At 40.6% G+C, this 20,929-nt stretch overlaps 2 protein-coding genes across 2 annotated transcripts; one reads left to right on the top strand and one right to left on the bottom strand.

The window, feature by feature from the left end:
* Positions 1 to 147: 147 nt before the first annotated feature.
* On the top strand, positions 148 to 9,721 carry lamp1a (lysosomal associated membrane protein 1a). The gene is made up of 10 exons (XM_031324387.2): positions 148 to 505; positions 2,834 to 2,940; positions 3,036 to 3,255; positions 4,627 to 4,788; positions 4,873 to 5,093; positions 5,214 to 5,339; positions 5,824 to 5,890; positions 5,992 to 6,159; positions 7,522 to 7,825; positions 9,288 to 9,721. The coding sequence occupies exons 1-9, from the start codon at positions 451 to 453 to the stop codon at positions 7,659 to 7,661; spliced, it is 1,266 nt and encodes a 421-aa protein (XP_031180247.1). The 5' UTR covers positions 148 to 450; the 3' UTR covers positions 7,662 to 7,825; positions 9,288 to 9,721.
* Positions 9,722 to 9,945: 224 nt separating this feature from the next.
* Positions 9,946 to 20,880, bottom strand: grtp1a (growth hormone regulated TBC protein 1a). The gene is made up of 8 exons (XM_031324388.2): positions 20,220 to 20,880; positions 18,093 to 18,244; positions 17,840 to 17,998; positions 16,100 to 16,224; positions 14,971 to 15,067; positions 12,758 to 12,930; positions 10,766 to 10,951; positions 9,946 to 10,649 (listed from the first exon to the last, which is right to left on the bottom strand). Exons 1-8 carry the CDS (start codon positions 20,291 to 20,293, stop codon positions 10,536 to 10,538), a joined length of 1,080 nt encoding a protein of 359 aa, XP_031180248.2. The 5' UTR covers positions 20,294 to 20,880; the 3' UTR covers positions 9,946 to 10,535.
* Positions 20,881 to 20,929: the final 49 nt, after the last annotated feature.

The raw sequence follows: 20,929 nt of genomic DNA, 5'->3' as shown, positions 1-20,929 counted from the left end.
AGCGTAAAACTTTGTAAACTATTACCCTGTGGTTTATATTTGTGTTTTTTGCACCGCCTTGTATTAGCACTGCCTTGAATAGAGCTCGTGAACGAAAGAGGGGCGGTCTCACGTGACCAGGTGGCTGCTCGGTGCTGCCAGTTCACATGACCAGGCATGGCTTATTATTCAGTCGGTGTGGCTGTGACAGACATGTAACCGCGCACACTGATAGTTTCTACCAGCAGGACGTGCTTTAGGATTACTTAACAACTGTTTAATTTACCTTCAGTCAGCAGAGAAACGTAAACAACAACAGGAAGGAGAACGACAGTGACGCCACAGTTTTAGATTACGGTCAGCGATTTGGCCGTGTAGACCCACCTGCGCTTGCAGCGGCGACACAACACCGCACAACGCTTCCCCGGGCTTGTATCTCTACTACAGGAACAACAAGAAGACGACAAAAGGATGAAACTCTCTCACGCTTTGGCCGCGCTCATCATCGCCTGGTTTGCGGTTTTGGGTGAGTGTTTTTGCGGTTTAAAGCTGAAATAAGTAGTCGATTAATCGTATAGAGCGACAGAAGATTAAAGGAAACTATTTTGATAAGAGATTAATAAGAAGTTAGATAAGAGTTTAATCAAACTGTGACAACCCCCCCCCCTCCAATATATATATTTATATATGAAGATGTAAATCGGCAGGTTAATCGACAATTAAAATAATCGTTCTAGCATGGTGTCTAAATGTAGCTATAGTCATATGTGCATGTACTCTAGTATGAGGTAGGCTATTATTAAAGCAGGTGAGTAGTCTTGAACCATTAACATAAGATGTAGAAACAGGTTATATTCATTATGGCTTGACTTAATAATATATGAATAAGGGATTTCCTGGGATAGGCCAGTGGAAACGGATATATCCCTCTACATTTGACCAAAAATGCGAATGTTGGACCCGTGCCACTTCAAAGTTTCGCACGGACCTGTCATAGAAAATCCAAAGGGTCATCTGTCCTCAGGTAGTTGTGTCAAAACCAAAACAGGCCTGAGTTACTGGAGATGTCCCTGGACTTTATTCTATTCTAATATAATACCCAGGCTTTGTGAATGTTGTTGACCAGCAGATATAGGCCTCTTTATTGTGTCATTTGAGAGCGTCACGTGACCACTATGATGGCTTTGTGTTGCACACAGCCCAGCAGAGGCCTACAATGTTAGTTTATGACCAGTTTAAACGGCCTGAACACACACACACACACACACACACACACACACACACACACACACACACAATACTGCTGATACAGGAAAACAGGCCAATGCAGTTGTCTAGTAGTTTCAGTATGGTTCTGTTAATACTCTCAAATATATCATTTGATTACTGTATTAACATGTTGATGTTCAGACATGTGCAACATGTTGAGGACGTCTGCTAAAGACCCCAGTGACCTTAGAGTTCAAGCCTGCCTGCACCACTATTTCCTCACAACACAATCAGAATACTTTTCTCTGTTTTGTTATCCTCTCCATGCCGAATATCTAACGCTGCTACAGTATCTGCAGCTTCATGCTTTGTACACACAGCCGCTTTTACCTCATGATCAGATTTCAGTGTTGTGTAAACCGTCTGCTGTGTGTTTACAGGGTGAACAGAGAGGTGACATCAGGGTCAAGTTTCAGCAAGGCAGCATGGGAAGGAGTGTGTGATTGACAGAGACTGACACAGGACTAGAAACATAGTGCTCTTTCCATTAGGATCAATACATTATTGTAATAGGGAAAGCTCAAGATGGAGGGAAGTGAGAAGAATTAGAAAAAGGGAAGAGCATAGTCAGTCGACTGAGTAATAAGTGAGTTATGAAATTACGACCAGTAGTCCTTTATCACTTATATCTGACTGAACAGAATAGATAAATAAAACACAATCTAATTTAATAGCATAAAATACAGTAAATAGGAATCTGTGCTGTTGGAAAGTTAACCAAAAGCAGCACAAACTACCTAAACTTATTTGTTGACTATTCTGGGAAATGTGAGGAGAGCAGTGAAACTCCCATATTGCGTTGTTATAAAAATGTGTAAGAACGTTTTTTTATTTTAAGGATATGAGTAGTATGTACATGAGTAGCTGATATGAGTTGTCAGTTTCCGGGGCATGGCGGTTTTAACACCATGCAAGTGTGAAAGTTGCCAGTATGGTCGAGCTAACAAGTATGGCTCCTGCTGACTCTACTGTTCAGGAGAGGAAGAGTTACACATGTTACAAGTAGCTCTACAATTCTGTGAAGGAATAGAGTCCGAGTGGCTGTGTGGTCTTGGCCTCTCACTTTTAGCTGTCTGCAGACCTCTGCTGGTGGCTTGTGTGAACTGAACTTTATGTTGCATGCAGGGCATGGCATGATGTAACACTGGTTATGTTGTTGTTGTTGTTGTTGTTGTTGTTGTTGTAATCATCATCACTGCTATCATTCGTACTCATTCTGTAACCTTTATCTAACCAGAAGATCCGGATAATGAATACCTTTTCAATATACTGTACAAGTGTGTATTCTAATATCAATATAGTAAAGTTAGTTTAACTCATCATCCGTTCACATATGTGCATTAATAATTTGTGCTAAGCAACATATCAATATTTATTGTTAATCATTTTGGGATGTTTTTAGTTTTTTATTATGAGCTATGACGTACACAAATGAACACTCCAGTGTAATTACCATGCCATATATTTTTCCAGAATATGGGAGAAAGACAGCTGAAAATATTTTCTCAGTATATTTTCATTTTGAGTGAGTTTGTTTTTAAGATGTTTGGTGATTTTATTGTAATGTTTTTTTCCATATCTACAGGTTGCATTCAGGCTGTTACTCTTGAGGTGAACGATGGGAACTCCACCTGCATTAAGGCTGAGCTCTCTGCATCGTTCTCCATCACGTACAACACCTCCAACAGCACGGTATGTACAGCGACAACAATATTTCTGTCTCTGAAAGCATCAATATTGATTGTACCTCCTTGTGAACACCGGTTATATCACTCGTGTTTCCCCAGAGAACAGTGCAGGTCCCTCTGCCTGACTCCACCACGGTGGATACAGGCAGCAGTTCATGTAGCACAGGCGACAGATCATCATGGCTGGTGGCGGTGTTTGGACCCGGCCACGCACTCAGGCTGAGCTTTTCAACCAATGGAAGCCTGTACAGTGTCACTAACCTGACGCTGCAGTACAACCTCAGTGACACTTCCATCTTCCCTGAGGCTAAAAGCTCTGGTGAGAACAAAAACATGAATCTAATATCAACAGTGTAAGGTGTAAACAGAAGGTACTGTAGGCATAATAGAATAGATCACTAATGTAATATTACAACACAGAGAGGACCATTAGCACATATTGATATAAAATGAAACCGGTAGATTGAATTTGGAATAAATGACTCCATGCAGATATTTAGCACTTAGCCACTAGCAACCAAAATTTGACCTTAAGCATGATAGGAGCAGAGGTGGAAAAAGTACTAAAATATTGTACTCAAGTAAAAGTACCAATACTTGTGAGTACAAGTGAAAATGAAATGAAAAGTGAAAGTGAAATTACCTATCAGAAAAATTACTCAAGTAAAAGTAATAAGTAGTTCATTTAAAATGTACTTTAAGTAAAAGTTACTTAGTTACATAAAAAAAAAACCTGTAAAATGGGGCGGGTGGATTTAGCCAGTGTCCTACATACGTTGTCCTACGTGTTGTTAGTGCTAGACAAAAATTAGCAATGCCACGAAACATGTTGTTTTGCTAATTGGAAATTTGCTATTAGTCATGAAAACTTTGTTTGAAATACTTACCAAAACATGCTTCCGCAGATTAGATGTGTAGTTATTGAATGCTGCCGGTTCAGTCACCTTTGGCAGGCACATCTGCCATTGCATGATGATACTATTGGCCCTCTTGAATTGAAATGAAAAACATTCTTTCAAATGTGGCCAAGGATTTTTGTCGTTTTGGGCAGCAGAATTCGATGTTTCAGATAGCATTTCTACTGAAACAGTCTCTGAACCGTCGTCGCTCGCCTGATCCACCTCCATCTCGTTCTCAATCTCCTACAGAAAGACTTGGCGCCTGGTAGGCAGCCTAGATGCTGATCATTTGTCACTGTAGTGGTTCCGGGTGCGATTTTTATTTTATTTTTTTCTTCCTTTCGGTTTTCGTTAGTCGAAGTTTGTTTTTTTACTCAGTAATGGATGGGATTTGTAATGTAGCGAAATACAATACTTCACTCAAAACGTAATCAAGTACATTTTAAATTACCGAAAACTACTTTAAAAACTACTTGAAAAATACAAAATACACAACAAAACTACTCAATACAGTAATGTGAGTAAATGTATTTTGTTACTTTCCACCTCTGGATAGGAGCACAACAAAAATGTCTTAGTGTGTATTGTTGAATTTACCATATGATTTAATAGGTTAAGGTGTGTTGTATCTCAGAAGATCATTGTTTCTCAGAAATAAAGAAATTAATCAGAACTAAAACACATTTCTAACTTGCTAGTAAATATACAATAAACAACACATGGGCTCATATTCCACAAGTGCCATATTACAGATTTATAACTCATTTGTTGTATGTTTCTATTTGTCCTAGATGTGGTCACTGTGGTGTCAGATTCAGTTGGGATCTGGGCGACGAGCAATACCACCTACCGCTGCGTGAGCCCCACCACTTTTGGACTTGGTGGAGCAACTGTCACTTTCTCTGATATGAGGCTGGAGGCGTACATGCCAGGAAATGACCTGAGTCCAACAGGTACGACTGGCTGGGTTTCTAGCTTGTTTTGACCTGCTTGTTTATGGTTGATAACATGTTTCTTTATCATTTCTTTTGTCACAGAAAGCGTATGTATGGCAGATCAGGGCAGCACTACAGCTCCACCTACTACAGCTACACCTACTACTGCCCGTACTACAACAACTGCAGCCCCAGCACCAACCCCTCCAGGAACACCTGAGCGGGGCACCTACTCTTTAATCAAAAACAACAACACCGTATGTCTCCTGGCCCAAATGGGACTGCAGCTCAACGTCTCCTATTTTTCTCTATCTCAGAATAAGGTAAAAGATGGCTTCACAAGCAAGGACAACTCATAGTAAAATAATCGATAGATACGTTTTCAGTCTATTCTGCATAACAAACTTGAAATAAACAAAGTGTATCTTTGTTTACTTTGCCAGACTATCCAAGAATTAGTCAACCTGACTCCCAATCTGACAAGTGCATCAGGATCATGTGAAGCCAGCAGTGCTTCCTTGGTTTTGACACAGGAGCAGACCATCACGCTCAACTTCACCTTCACTCTGGTAAGATCAACCCTCGTCTTTTGAGAATTTAGCTACATGGTCAGTTTGTTTTTGTTTGTGTGTGTGGTAGGACTGCGCAATTAATGGCAATTTTATCGAAATCGCAATATGGACTAGTGCAATATCCAAATTGCAGGGGGCGCAATATTTGTTAAAGGCAAAATATGTGTCAAACCATTTTAAATTAAGTATTGTGGTATTGCAGAGATGTCCCGACCTACAAATTGTATCCTACAGACTAAAGAAAAAAATCTTTGTTTGGTACAGATCCTCGCAGAAATCACACTATAATCATTTTATTTTTATTTTAATATTTTCAATGAAAATGAGAATCATGATACAAAAATGATAATTTCCTCCAATATAATGAATCATATCGCAATCGCAATATCAATTTAAAATAATTGCAATTTGATATTTTCCTCATATCGTGCAGCCCTAGTATGTGGAGATAATTGATTATTCAAACCCATCTTGTCCACAGAACTCCACGAGCAACAAGTACCACCTGAGTGGGATAACTCTGCTTGCCAATTGGTCTGATGCGACTGGTATGTCATTTGTCACAAGCAACGTTTTTTTTTTTTTTTTTTTTTTTGTCCTGGCTCTGGTTAGCTTAATTCAACTATTACTGGTCCATCTCTCTCCACAGCTCCCGTCACAGCCAGTAACACCAGTCTGGACTACCTGCGGAGTACGCTGGGCCGCTCCTACATGTGTAACGCGGAGCAAACTCTGGCTGTGGTGCCAGCCTTCTCTCTCAACACATTCAGACTGCAGGTCCAACCCTTTGAAGTCACTACCAACCAGTTTGCTACCGGTACAAGTGCTTTCTTTTATGATCCCTGCTGTTATCCATTTTTTATCCCATGTTCTCTTTGTCTTCGTCTGACCTTCATGTTAATAGTGATTATTTTGTTTGGTAGGAGTAGGTAGCAAATAGTTTGCCATTTTAGGCAATATGCTTTCTTGGAGAGCGTTAGATGAGAAGATTAATATCACTCTGATGTCTGTGAAAATATAAGAAATAGTTTTATAATGTAACTCATGAGAGTGGTATCAAGCTTCTCATCTAATTCTGGGCAGGAAAATGAATAAGCACATTTCCCAAAATGACAAGCTATTCTTTTAAATGGCATTTCTTGTTTAGCTGCATCAAGCTCATCCCCACTTTTGGCTCCGTCACTATTTGGCTCTGGCACAGGGCATTTATTGCCACATACAAAGTTCTTATTGGCTTGGTTGTTTCCCCAGCTGGGTATCGGCCTCCAATGAGCACAAAACCAGAACTATTTAAATCGCCAGTCTTGAACAAAGAAGTCTAGCATCCAAGGGCGTAACTTTGGGTTCAACATTGGGGGTGTTGAGAGCTCCACTTAAATTTTGAACGTCAAACACTTCATTTTCTGCATTCTGGTGAATTCTTTTGCAACAATTTGTGCCTTTTCTGAATCACTTTATGGTGCAAATGTCTTTATTTATGTAAAGGAAATTATAATAAGAACAGCTTCTTTCCCACTGCCATCACTCTGCTGAACTGCATATAAGTGATAAGATAAGTGGGGTCATCCCCACTTTGGCCACTCACCCACTTCTCTACACGTTACATACTTATCATTCCACTATGCATCTTGCACACTACTTTGCAATATTACTTTTTGCACTCTACATCCCACTCCATGTGTACTTGTTTTGATATTATGTCTTATTTGTATTTTTGTATATTATGTTGATATGTGCCTATATGTACATTGTTGTCTCTATTGTACAGTATGTGTCTATATTACTGTTTGTCTATGTATAGAGAGTTAACACCTACCAAAGTCAAATTCCTTGTGTATGTAAGTATACTTGGCCAATTTAACTGATTCTGATTCTGATAATAGGTTTTTTGGGGGGGGTTGCACTGGCCAGTTTGGATTATTGCAGGGGTTGTAACCCCCCCCCCCTGTAAAATACGCCTATGCTAGTATCAACAAGGTCGAGGGTTCAGAATCATCCCTCAGTAATCCCTCTAAAAGTGGTCAGCCAGAATAAACTGTGGTTGCAAAGAGGTGTTTGGTTTTACTGTAAGAATCTAAAGAAAGCTACTGCACACACACACATAAATTACATGCTTGTAGATTCTAAATTCTGCACTATTACTGTACGTTACCTTCTCATCTCTTCCTTGTGTCTCCAGCGGAGGAGTGTCGGATGGACCAAGACCAGATGCTCATCCCCATCATTGTTGGAGCCGCCCTTGCCGGCCTGGTGCTGATCGTCCTCATTGCATATCTAATAGGCAGGAAGAGGAGCCACGCTGGATACCAGACCATCTGAATGGACCCTTCATTTTACTTTAACCTGACAGACTGAACAGTGGAGAGATAAACCCGACCTTGTGAGCGAGCAAGCAATAGACTGTGGACACGAGCAGTAGTGAATGAAATAATTGAGTAGTTACTCTGTAGCGAGTGTATGTTTTTGCATATCCTATGTAACCTCTGGGGCCTCATTTTTAAAACTGTGCGTAGATTCTATTCTGAAAAATTTTGTGCGCCAAAGTCAGAATTTTCGTAGGCAAAAACAAAATTCTGATTTATAACACCTTGCGGCACACACCGGTACGCACTCTTCTCGTTATGAATACGGACGTGCGTTACCTTATGCGGTCGTGCACGAGCCTCTCCAAGGTCGTCCCATATTTGTCCTAATACGGTCCATGTTAATCAATCAATGAATATAGCAGCCTTGTAAAGAAGCCCTTGATGACCAATCATGAAACGGAAAAATGGGGAAAAAAAACATGATTCAGTGATTGTGAGATTGAGGTGCTCCTAACAGAGGTAGAACATCGAAACAAAATCCTGTTTGGAAGCCTTAACCCTTGTGTGGTGTTCATATTTTTGTTACACAGTCAATGTTCCCGGGTCTGGTGGACCCACCACATTATTAGGCTTTTAAATCACTACAGCCATAACAATTTATTTAAAAATACTTAACAGATTTAGCTCAATTACCAATGATATATACATCATTTATGGTTCATATTTGCCATTTACCTGTGAGATCACATTTATGATCATATGATCATTTTCGTTTTTTGTGAGAAAACAAGGAAATTCAGTTATAAAAAGGTAAAAAATAGAAACAACATTTTTGATCATTATTGGTGCTTATTTCTTAGAACTTAATCAGAACAGGTGAAAGTGCTTGAAATGTAACAATTTTGTAACTTTGTGTGGGAATAGCAGGTGCAGAAAAGACAACATTCCCACACACAGACACCTACAATCAGACATGCACACAGAAACACACACAGTTAGGACAGGCCCAGGCCCAGTTAGGAGGAGGACACAGTTAAGTTTCATAGTACCTACAATTATTATACTCGGTTCCAGTAGACCCGAACACCTCATATGTAATAGTTATGTGTAGGGGGTTGTACCGTGTGCAGTAATTAAAAAATAAGTTATTTGTTATGTTCTTCACAGAAAATGAGCCAAGGCCAATGAGTTTGAGTTAGAAGAAATAATAAATAGCATAATTTTTCTTTTAGCAAACATTGAAAACTGGTCCCACAGACCAGACCATACAAGGGTTAAATAGATTTATTTGTTGGATATAAATATCCATTTTTATAATTCATAGTGTGTGACGGCCTCAATATACTAATTGATTGTTATGAAAACTAAATTAAAATTTAGAGTGTGCTCACATACAGAGTACTTTATTCATGTGATATTTCGTGTTACCATCAGAGTTCACTAAAACGCAGTCTACAAAACCTTGGGAGCATTACACACGATCACACGCGTGGTGAAAAGGTTGCGGAAAACTGGGAATGTTTTTACGCGTGGGAATTCTTTATAAATCCCGACTTTTGCGAGGAATGTTGCCACGGCAAATTTCACCCTACTTCACGCAACTTTTTCTTGCGTTAACAGGTTTTTATAAATGAGGCCCCTGGATATCTTTATTTTCCTTTCACTTTTTTTCTGTGAGATGATGAGAAGCCAAAGACCCGGTAGTTTTAGATAGTTTGCATCTTGTGTGAAGGACCGAGCCTTCACAAAAGCAAGGATGGTGGCAGTTTGAATTTGCTGTATGTAGCAAGTACACCGTCGGATGTTTACTCTTGTTCCATTAAGTTCTAAGAATTGGTTGAATTTGCTTGCCTGCGGTTTGTTGTTTTTAGCAATGTTATTTATATTTAAAAAAAAAAATCATTTAATATTCCATGCAATTAAAGAGAGAGAGAGAGAGTCAAATGTAGGACAAAGATCATTTTTTAAGTTACAGTGGCTTGTGTGTGCAAATAAAAACATTTCAAGTTAGGTGGAGTTTTATTCCTGCACCTGCACATGCTCACCATGAGCATAAGATAATCTCATTGATATTAAAAAAAGGGAAAGCTTCTCCTTTCCAGTCATATTCCTCCACAGTGGCGACTGTCCCACTGAGGCACAGTTTAATTCAGCTGATTAAACAGTGTGACTCTGCATTTCTTAAATGTATTCAACATTACAAGTGAACAGGTGCATGGATTCATTTTCCAGTCTTGCTTTTCCCGACTCTCTCCTTAAATAAATGTTAATATAAATTGTACTGATTTGATCTTTTATTTTTTTATAGAGAGCAGCCCTTTCAATTATACTTAGAATCATTTCATCATAGTGCACTTGAATTAACGGTCTACGAGGTCTACTAGGAACTACTACATTTGCTCAAAACCTGAACACAACCAATAAGTACAACGATTTTAAATTGTTTAACAAAATATGTTTCTTGTCATGTAATCAGTAGAATTCACATTCGACTTCACAGAAGGTAGTGCCAGCATGGAGTTTTGTCAATCAACCATTTGACGTGAAATGCAGTAGGCCTCCTGGCTGTCCTCACACTGTGCAACACATTATTTATCTGAGCTGACCTCTGCCAAGCTTTCTCTCTACAGTGTCGCTGACTTTCTGGAGTAAAGTGCATTATTTAACAAAAGAAGAAGAAACTACATTTCAAATGGAATCGTCAGCTCATACAGCACATTGCTAAGAATATTCTCCTCTCACCATATATTTACACTTGGGCAGCATGATAGCCTGAAGGAAAATGTTTAAGACACAAACTCGACCGTATGTACCGTAGAAGTCACTGCCATTAGTTCAGTAAAAAAAAAATAAAAAAATAAGGTGCTCATCCTTAGTGGAATGTGTATTAATTTTCAGGATCAGTTGGGCCGAGTTCTTCCGTAATAATGCGAGATCGAATTGTCGCCCGCAGCTTAGTCAAGGTTGCCATGGAGAGACTTCCTGGTTCAGTGAAGATTTTCTAGCAAAGGCAAGAAACACCAGGATTAGAGGATTAAAGACAGGAAACATCCGTTTGATACTGATTGGTCTTTCCTCTAGTGTCACGTGATGGAATATCTCCCTTGTCTTTTTTACCTGCATGAAAGTGTGGCATTCATCAACAAATGGCCCATGGGTGATCTGCTTGAAGTTTTGGCAGACGTCCGGCAGTGACTGGGCCTGTTGAATCAGAGCCTGGTTGTGGTGGATCAGTGTGAGAGCTACACGGAACAGGATTTTAGAGCCCTCGTAGAACAGGCAATCCCAAATCCGCAAAACTGTCTGCAGAGAAACAACAAAGAAGCAAAATTACACCAACGAGCACATGCACGGTGTTGCACAACAGGACATTTAACAAACATCTAATGCAACTCAGTTGCAGTGTAACAGTTAGAGACCGCATTAGAAACTCCAAAACATCAACAACCAGTAAGTTGTATGTTGTATGAATAATTACATCCAAGAAAAAAATGAAATGCATGAAAATGCATGTATACTCTCATTATCATCATCATGGGATTGTTAGAATCTAATCACTTGCTGTATTTCTAGTGCATCGAAAAAGCAATGCTTTTTGCATTGTAAAGAAAAAGTAGGGAGAAACAAATGTTTCTTCTTAATCTTCCTTCCCCTTCGTTGCACTTACCAGCTACCTTAAAATTAGAAATTTAAAACTCGGGTGCTTTTCTTTCAAGTGCTCATATTATGCTTTTTGGCGTTGTCCCTTTCCTTTATTGTGTTATATATCTTTTTTGTGCACGTTATAGGATTACAAAGTGAAAAAGTCCAAAGTCCACCCCAAAGGGACTTATCATCTCCAACAGAAAACACTGTTCACAAACTGCTCCAAACAGCTCTATTGTAGTCCAGCCTTTACTTCTGTGACGAACGTGTGTCACTTTAACACACATTATAATGCTCGCCTAGCTGCTAGCATGGCCCGCCCTCATACTCTGCTTCTGACTGGCTAGTAGTCCTTACCTAGCTACTGCGCATGTGCGACTCCCAACAAAGACAGAACAGAAGTGAGATGTCTCACTCTGTAGCTAAAACAGAGAGCTCAACACACAGAGTGAAAAGAGGAGCTGCAGCAATGTGCAGTACAACAAAAATATGTTTTTTGAAAATTAAACCATGTAAGCCTATTCTGATATAACCTCTAAATACAATTATGAACCTGAAAATGAGCATAATATGATCACTAAGTGGAGAAAAGGAAAAACTTGGACACTGCAGCAGCAACCCTTGGGATGGGAAATTAGTGAGAAATCATGTCCGTGTTGCTGCAGTATTCTTAACCCTTGTGTTGTCTTCCCTTCAACCTTGAAAAAAAAAAAAACACTTTTTTTTCGACGCCTTTTTCTTCTACACATTTTCAGCGCTTATTTCTACGTCCCATATTTTCTGATATAAAACGAAAATTTAAAAACGGGTCAATGTGACCCAAAGTCAACATAAGGGTTAACTCCTACTGCCTGTGTGTGTGTGTGTGTGTGTGTGTGTGTGTGTGTGTGTGTGGGTGGGGAATCTCGAGGGAGTAGCATCAACATCTGCATGTGTTACGCCCTCCTAGTGAAGTGCCATGTCTGCGCCAACAAACATAACAGTCCACGCCCCTCCCTAGGCGAACACAGGGAGTTAGCAACAATAAAGCTTGTTTACATGGTGGGCTGGCCATTCCACATTGAAAGAATAAAAAACATTATTTTTTCAAATTTTTATCTGAAGCCACTAAAAGCAGCGCTGGCATAAAGCATTTAATACACAGTGTTGTTGAACAGCATGTTTTGACAGAGCTTTTATTCTTTAAGAAATTAGAAGCACACTTTAACAACAAAACATTAACGTTTATTGTAACTTTGCTGTCTAATTTATATATATATATATATATATATATATATATATATATATATAGATAGAGAGAGAGAGAGAGAATTTGTCTCTGACTTTCCATACTGTCTGTTATCAAGCTTAAAACTTTGAATAAAGCAATTTTGACTGAGGATAAAGAGTATATAAATACATTGCAGTGACAATGGCAGTACTTTCCTCCTGTCCACACTGTGAAACACACACAGATACACTCACCTCTACTGGCAAGATATCTATGTAGAGACAGATGAACCATCGGGAGACCACCAGGGTCCACATGACATTATGATCCATCATGGTCTGCCAGACTCCGGGGATTTTAACTTTCACCAGTTCCCCTAACACCTCCTGGTCCGTCTTGAGCCCCAGCATGACTGGACTGTAGTAGTCTGTAACCACACACACACACACACACACACACACACACACACACACACACACACACACTAATTTATATTGACATTTCCGTGTTTGAGTGAGTGCAAGACACAAATAAAAACGTATTGCAGGTCTTGAGCCACTGGCAGAAACAGACCATGTGACCTCCTACAGCAGGGGTGGCGAACCTGTGGCTCTTGAGCCGTATGCGGCTCTTTGCCTGCTCCTGTGAGGCTCTTACTGTGTGGCTGGGGGATGTGTCATTGGTTGATTGTTGTCTTTAACTTTTCTGAAACATACAGTATTTCAGATAAGTAAAAAAAAAACACATTTGAATGCATCTGCCAATACTGCCAATACATTTGGCAATTATTTTAAAATGGAAAATAATGCAGCAGAGTTTTGAGGACAGATTCTGCAACCTGAGGAAAAACAGCGGCCACAGGTCACCTTCCTCGTTAACCCTTTCACTGCTGAATCCGATTGTTTGAAAGCCCCTTTAGTGACAGATGAGTGAGAGAGTCGCTTCGAGTGGCCACAACCGAGTTCAAGCAAGACCTGAAAAGGATTGTGAAACTGCTACGTATTATGACTGTCATCACATCTGGAAGACACTGTTGCGGTTGTAGTGTGGACGTGCATGTGTTGTGTGGCTTTTTGCTATGGTGCGTTTTTTTTTGTGGCTCTTTATACCTAACTGGTTGGCCACCCCTGTCCTACAGGATTATTCCTAGGTCAGGGTAAAGGGACGGACACACGCACACACGCACTAGAGTCCGGATCGGGCCGAATTTTTCTGTCCGAGCCCGGCCCGTGTCCGACAGAGCCGTGACCGAACCCGCCCCGAGCCCGACAGGCATTAAGATATTTATGTCCGAGCCCGACACAGTTAAAATCTCATTTTTTTTCTCATACTAATGACACATGTACGTTTGTTTGTGTGGAAAGCCCGCTTTTATGTAGGAAGGCATTCGGAAATGTCAACAGATGAGCGCATCAGCGCACATGGGGCAACAAGCGCACGTTAAGGCTCTTATACACTAGACGCAGCCCAGCTGGTGCGTGCAAATGTGACGTCATGGGATTTATACCCGCGCTGGTGCTCGCGACACTAGTTGCAGTCTTCTCCTGAACAGAGGTGGCGCCAATGAGCAAAGGCTCTTTCTACGGACTAGAAGAAGAAGAAAAAAGTAAACAACGGCAGAACTGGCAGCAGCATTGCCGTCAATGCTTCGATGACCTACTTCATCGGATCAAGCCTTTCATTCACCATAAAAGAACTCATCTTACCCCAGTATGTTTACAAGAGAGACTTGCAGTCACTGTGAGAGTCCTGGCATCCGGTTGTCGGCGAACCCGTTCAGGCCTCCCGTTTCCGCTTTGTCGCGCGCACCGCTGAAAAAAAAAAAGCCGTGCGCGACCTCTGCTTGCGCGCCATAAATCGGGCGCGCCGGCAGGATATTACGTCACGATGGCGCGCGCCACCTTGGATGCGTCTAGTATAATTCACGCTTTAATAAGCTGTTTAATTTAAAATGTTCAATGTGTTAACCTTTTCTGATTGCTTTGTTTCCGACCGTGGTCAGAAAACCAGGGGAGACTACCTCCAGGGCCGACGTTATAACACGAATAACGTTGGGGTTAAAATCCCGTTTCTGGTGAGCAAATTAATGAACATGGCTTTCAGTCTGGGGTTTATTTCGGACACCGCATACACTGTGTACAAAACAAACTTATTCCACCAACTCTGCTCCGGTCGCATCTACACGTCTGCTTCCTCTTTCTCTATCTCTCTTCTGCACACTTTACACACACACTGAGCTCTTTTAAAGGAGCCGCAGCTCCATTTTACAACAAATGCCTTATCGCGCTGATGTGACCCGACCCAAACCCAACCATAATTTCTAAATATCTGTCCAAACCCGGCCCGGCCCGCCAGGACCCGTCGGGCTCGGTTCGGGTATCCACGCGCACACACACACACACACACACACACACACACACACACACACACACACGAGACTTGAACGATAGCAAATTAATGAACACACCAGGTAAAATTCTACCGAGTAGTGCTTCCATCAGCCAGAAGGACTTCTCTTCATCTTTTGTGATGATAAGAAGATACCCAGCTATGAAGTTCATCCCCTGAAGACAAAAGAGAGACACACTTAGGTCACACATGAATCTTTCAGCCCTCTCACGAAACAAGGACACATAAAACAAAACGTTCAAACTGAAACAGGCTGCTTGAGTGCGATTACACACGGATGGGTTCTAGATATATGTCGTAAGAGATGTAGCCATCACCACAGCCCTGCTGCCTGTTTGAATTGCAAACCAGTCTGCTTATGCCCTGGTGAATGTAATGTGCTTTTCAAATGCAAATGATTAACGTAGGGCTATACTGAGACACAAACAGCCTTTCTTTGGACACATACACGTTGTATAATTGTGCAGTGACTAGGGCTGCAACTAACGATTATTTTCATAGTCGATTAATCTGTTGATTATTTTCTCGATTAATCGATTAGTTGTTTGATCTATAAAAATGTCAAAACATGGTGAAAAATGTGGATCAGCGTTTCCCAAAGCCTAAGATGACATCCTCAAATGTCTTGTTTTGTCCACAACTCAAAGATATTCAGTTTACTGTCACAAAGGAGAGAATAAACTAGAAAAGATTCACATTTAACAAGCTGGAATCAGAGAAATCTTATTTTTTTTTAATAAAAAAATGACTCAAACGATTAATCGATTATCAAAATAGTTGGTGATTAATTTAATAGTTGACAACTAATCGATTCATCGATTCATCGTTGCACCTCTAGCAGTGACTAATATCACGTTATTATAACACTCAGATCCTAAATGAGGACCCTGCCTAAGACTGATCACATTCTGCTTTATGATGAATTATGCCCAAATTGAAGGAGCTGATGGAACTACATTTCACTGGAATTGTACTTAATACGCACACATTCAAGTCACTTTTGCATGTTTTTGTGGCATAATCCTTCACTGCAAATTTCAGTCATACAGGACTACAAACAACAATAAAACAATATGAAATACTTTATCATAAATCTTTGACATCTTTGCCAAACGTGTAAGAAAAAGGTGTAGGAATAGTATTATTATATAAATTTAGTTTAGGCTGGATCTATGCAGTAATATTACCTGACAGTAGCCCACAACTGGGTTGTGGTAGCCAGTAGCCAGTAGCACATTGTACAGAGCTTTCTGCAGACATGGGTTGGATGTCTTGCGGAACTGGACGTTGTCTGGAAATGTTCTGTTCAAGTCTAAAAGAAAAAAGACCACACAGAAAGTCATGCATGTTCAGTGCTGGTAAAGCTAGGAAAACTCCTTAATGCATGTTTTGTTTGGTGGGATTATTCTCACGCACATGCACACACGCACACACGCACACTTCTGTTAGATTACTTTGTACGGTGACCTGAGTACTACAGGGTAAAGGAATGTTTGCCTTGCAATGTCAGAGACAGAGGACGAAATGATTGTCGCCATGCTAACTTTCCAGTCCTTGGTCATAATTATTATAAACCACTGTGGAGTGTTTTAGCGTGTATACGCCTTCATACAATTGGATCTATTACTCTGGCCTTCCTGGATTGTTCTTTTTTTATCTCACTCTCTCACTCTTATATCTCTTTCAACACAGCACTGTTTTCTGTCTAAATGGCCAGTCAATATTTCAGTCAGGGAAACATCAACAGGGTAGCTGGTCTGGTTGAAGAACAGTCTCACTTACTCACAAAGCCATGCATATGTCACGCTGAACGCTAAAAAAATATTCTGCAATGTCAAGAGTAAGGGCTCTGAAAACACCAAACTGTCGGGCATCAGTATGCCCTGTGTGGCGGGCTGTTGGCTGTGGCGTTTGCAGTGCGTCTGGCACTGTTGGCTATGGTCAGCATTAATCAGCAACCGTTCAGCCGAATCAGCCCGCTGACAGCATCAGCCTCGGAGGCAGTCAGAGAGAAAGAATTCTCTGACTGGGTGTTCAAATGAAATCTGTTATAATACTATGTATTTGTATATATAATGTAATAATAAAGATAATTGGCTAATTTGTTTTGTTCATGATGATCTTTGGATTACAAACTGTTATATCCCCTGATCAGGGGTCAGATAGAGGTTCAAATGCAACTTCTTTTTTCTTTAAAGATTATTTTTTGGGCATTTTCAGCCTTTATTTCGATAGGACAGCAGAAGACATTAAAGGGGAGAGAGAGTGGGGAATGACATGCAGCAAAGGGCCGCAGGTCGGAGTTGAACCCGGGCCCGCTGCGTCGAGGAGTAAACCTCTACATGTGGGCGCCCGCTCTACCAACTGAGCCATCCGGGCGCCCCAAGTGCAACTTCTAACAGAAGACGTGCGGCAATACACTGTGATTCTTTGCTAGGGCTGGTTCTTCGGGGTATGCTAATTGGTTTTTAGAGCGCTTAGGTGCAAATGACGTCATATGCTCATTTGCATGAAGTGAAGTTGTTTTCGGTCGTAGCGAGGGAGATATCACTGAAATGAGAATAGCTGGCCCACCTTAAATGTCAGCCCTACTTAAGTAAGTAAGTACAGCTGCCGCTGTGTGTGCAACCTGGACAGTGTGTGTGGCTGGAACACTGTTTGTGCCACTGTGTACGCTAACCATCATGCGGTGGGCAGAAGACAACGAGCGGACACCCAACCTGTGTGTCAGCTCATCACCCAGATGCTCTCCACATAGTTTTTACATTAATATACTTTGGAAATGCGCCAAAACGCGTCGGTACTGCGCCTAAGCCGTATAATGGCAGGGGAAACCCTATTCTTTGATGTTGGCTTGTTGTGTGTCAGGGCCTTTAAGGAGGTCTGAGTGAGCATATGGGTGAAGGAGAAGCCTTTGACAGCCCGACCTGTGCAGATGGTCTCCACCAGCTTGGGGTCATGCTCGGCTCGGAGCAAGGACTGGTAGTATCCTGGGTTCCTCTCTAGCTGGTCTTGGGCCCCACTGGCTGCCATCCAGATCAGAGCCCGGTGCTCATTGGGAATCCCCTTACGTACATAACGCTTTACTGAAGGAGAGGAAGCGCATTTGAGTTTAGTTCAGCTTTATTGCATATACGCTCATTCCGCGAGGACACTGGCGTGTTCAGTTTTCACACTCACGTTTCACATTCTTCTGCACCTTGCGTTTGCCCTTCAGTAGTTTGGACCACTTGATGGATCGTCGGGTGAGCACAACTAGATACTCAGACATGAGCTCCTCGTATGACTCGTAATCAAAGTCCTTTGAGCGCTCAAAGCCATACGGATCCACGCTGAGCCAAAAAAGTTAGAAACAATTAACAACTTTAAAGAAACACATCAATTATATTTTACTAGGTGACATAAACTTAATGTTAAAAAAACAAAACATATTTTGTAAAAAACAGTTATTGTCATTAATTAGTCCAGTATCATATAACTGCTAGAGCCTTGTCATGCCCCCTTACTTAGCACCTAATTCGGGCCTAACTAGATTGGATAAAGCCTTTACAGCACAAAAGCGACTTTGAGTCCTTGAAAAGCTCTATACAAATTCAATTTATTATTATTATTATTATATAATAATAATAATAATAATAATAATAATAATAAAAGAAAGACTAATGGTTCCATTTTATAAACGTAATCTTTTATATACATATAACCAGTATAATTGTAGATCTATATCATGTGTATCTACATTACATAGATCTACAGTCTGGTTCTACATGAAACAGTTGTGGGAGTAGTTTGCTCAACCCAATGTCTTAGGTAACAGGATAATCTTCCTGCAACTTCACCCTTTCACAAGAGCATGTCATCCTTGTAGAAGAACAGCACATAGAGACCAGCAATGTGGATTGGCTACTGCATTTGTTTCGAACATGTTCAAGCACAACAGACCTTATCCCTTCACTACTGCATACTACACACATTCCAGGTTCCAACTTATGTGGCTCTGTAATTACTGGGTGGAAATAAAGGTATCATTATGCAAGCATTATGTTCCTCATCTGAGAATGACTTTGTTTTCAAAACAAAAGCAAGGGCACACATTCGATGTGGGGTGTGTGAACGTGGCTCCTGATGTATTTAACATATACTGCAGAGATGAGTGTGAATTTTAAACATGTACAACAAAGCCAAAAAGCTTTAGCCTCTGTTTACGTGTAGACAGAATAAACTGCACTATTTCAAGTGCAGTTCCACGCAAGCGCGATAAACACACTCTGTTGCCAGTTTATTGGGTACACCTAGATAAAACTAAGGCAGTCAAATGCAACAGCTCTGCAATAAAGCTTACCTTTATAAAGGTTATAGTCAGTTTTGTTGCAGCTGTTTTAGAGAGGCGTTGATTTAATTTAATGGTCATTTCGGAGGCTGTAGTTATTAATATTTAGTCTAGCCTCATTGATATAAAATGGAGTGTAGAAAATATTAAAAAACACCTCTAAAGTTCCAGCCACAACTACAACCAGCCACTAAAATGACCAACACCTCTCCAAAACACTTTCAACAAAAGGTGACCATACTCATCTTCTTGAAGGTAGGGTTTATTATGAGGCTGTTGTAACACTGCATTAATTTGAGCTAGGTGTACCAAATAACCTGGCAACTGTGTTGTTGTTGTTGTTGTTGTTTTCTTTAAAGCTGTAATCTCTGGAAAAAATGCTGTACCGTTTTTCTCCATTGAAAAAAAATGGAACTGTGCACACAATTCTGAAAACTTGAAGCTCATGTATCAACCATAGATATAAACAAGCTCCAGACCATAGACATAACTAGCTATGTCTATGCTCCAGACCATAGAAATAGAATGAATATCATTCTATGCTCCAGACTGCTAAATTTTCAGCATAATTCCATTGTTTTCACTCAAATACATTCTAAATCAACCAAGACTGCAATCTTAAGGACTGCCACCTTAATATACAAACATTATAATTATATTTGTACATTTTGAACAAGTTTTATTTGATACGAAAAATTGTCTAATTTCTAATGAGATAGGCTAAACAAAACTGTATAACGTTAAACATCAACAGGCCACTACACAACTCCAACAGAAAGTAACCTTATGTTAACAGTTAGCTACTGTAAATCAGATTAACGTTAGTCAACTGAATTGCTACTTCTCTTAATACATCTATGCTACTTATCAGGTAGGTTATCAACCTCCCAAAATCGATAACATATGGCTTTGAACGTTTTAGCAGGCTATATACCGGCTAGTTAACCGTTAAAGCACATTACGTGTGCTAACGTTACCTGTCCACTCTGTCTTTGGCTCTACCGTCAACCGGGGAGAGGGTCCGATCGGTCGCCTTGTTCTTCTTCTCCATTGCCTCTTCTGCTCCAGTGATAGCCTGAGAATATGTGTGCTAGAGTCTCACCATGTATCCGCCGTGTTGTTTTTCTCCAAAAAAAAGACCAAACCAAGTTTACAACTAACATGAATGTCGACGTCACAGTTGAGGTAAGTTACCGTTAACGTTCACTTTGAACTTTTCTCCATGTTTGCGTGAGGAGAGTCGGGACGGAAAGACGCTGCTTTTTCTTGGCTTAACATGCTATTCTCGAAAGGGGAAAGCCGCGAAATGCATTCTTACGCTTCTCACGAAACCAAGTACTTTTTTTAGTTCGATTCTTTCAATATTTTATGGATACGCCGCGTGGAGAGAGCGGACTTTGCATTGAGTTTAATCGCCATCCACATGCACCTGCTGCTTGCTCCTCTGAGTGTTAACGTTAACTAGCCAAGCTATAATAACAGTTACACGAACGCAACCCAATGTAATCCAAATACAAGTCACTTCCACTCCTCTTGTCCGGACCAACTACTACTCAATGGAAGATTTCGGACTCGTGACGTTTGTCCCAGGACGCACGCCAATCAGACCTAATGCTGCTTTCGAGGGATTCCCGGAACATCCCACTTCAGAGCTTTCATGGGAATGCTAAATGTTACCTATGGTGCA

This window comes from Sander lucioperca, chromosome 3 (assembly GCF_008315115.2).
Source record: "Sander lucioperca isolate FBNREF2018 chromosome 3, SLUC_FBN_1.2, whole genome shotgun sequence".
Lineage (NCBI taxonomy): Eukaryota > Metazoa > Chordata > Actinopteri > Perciformes > Percidae > Sander > Sander lucioperca.
Note: the sequence above shows the minus strand (reverse complement) of the source record. Positions and strands in the feature narration are given on the sequence as shown.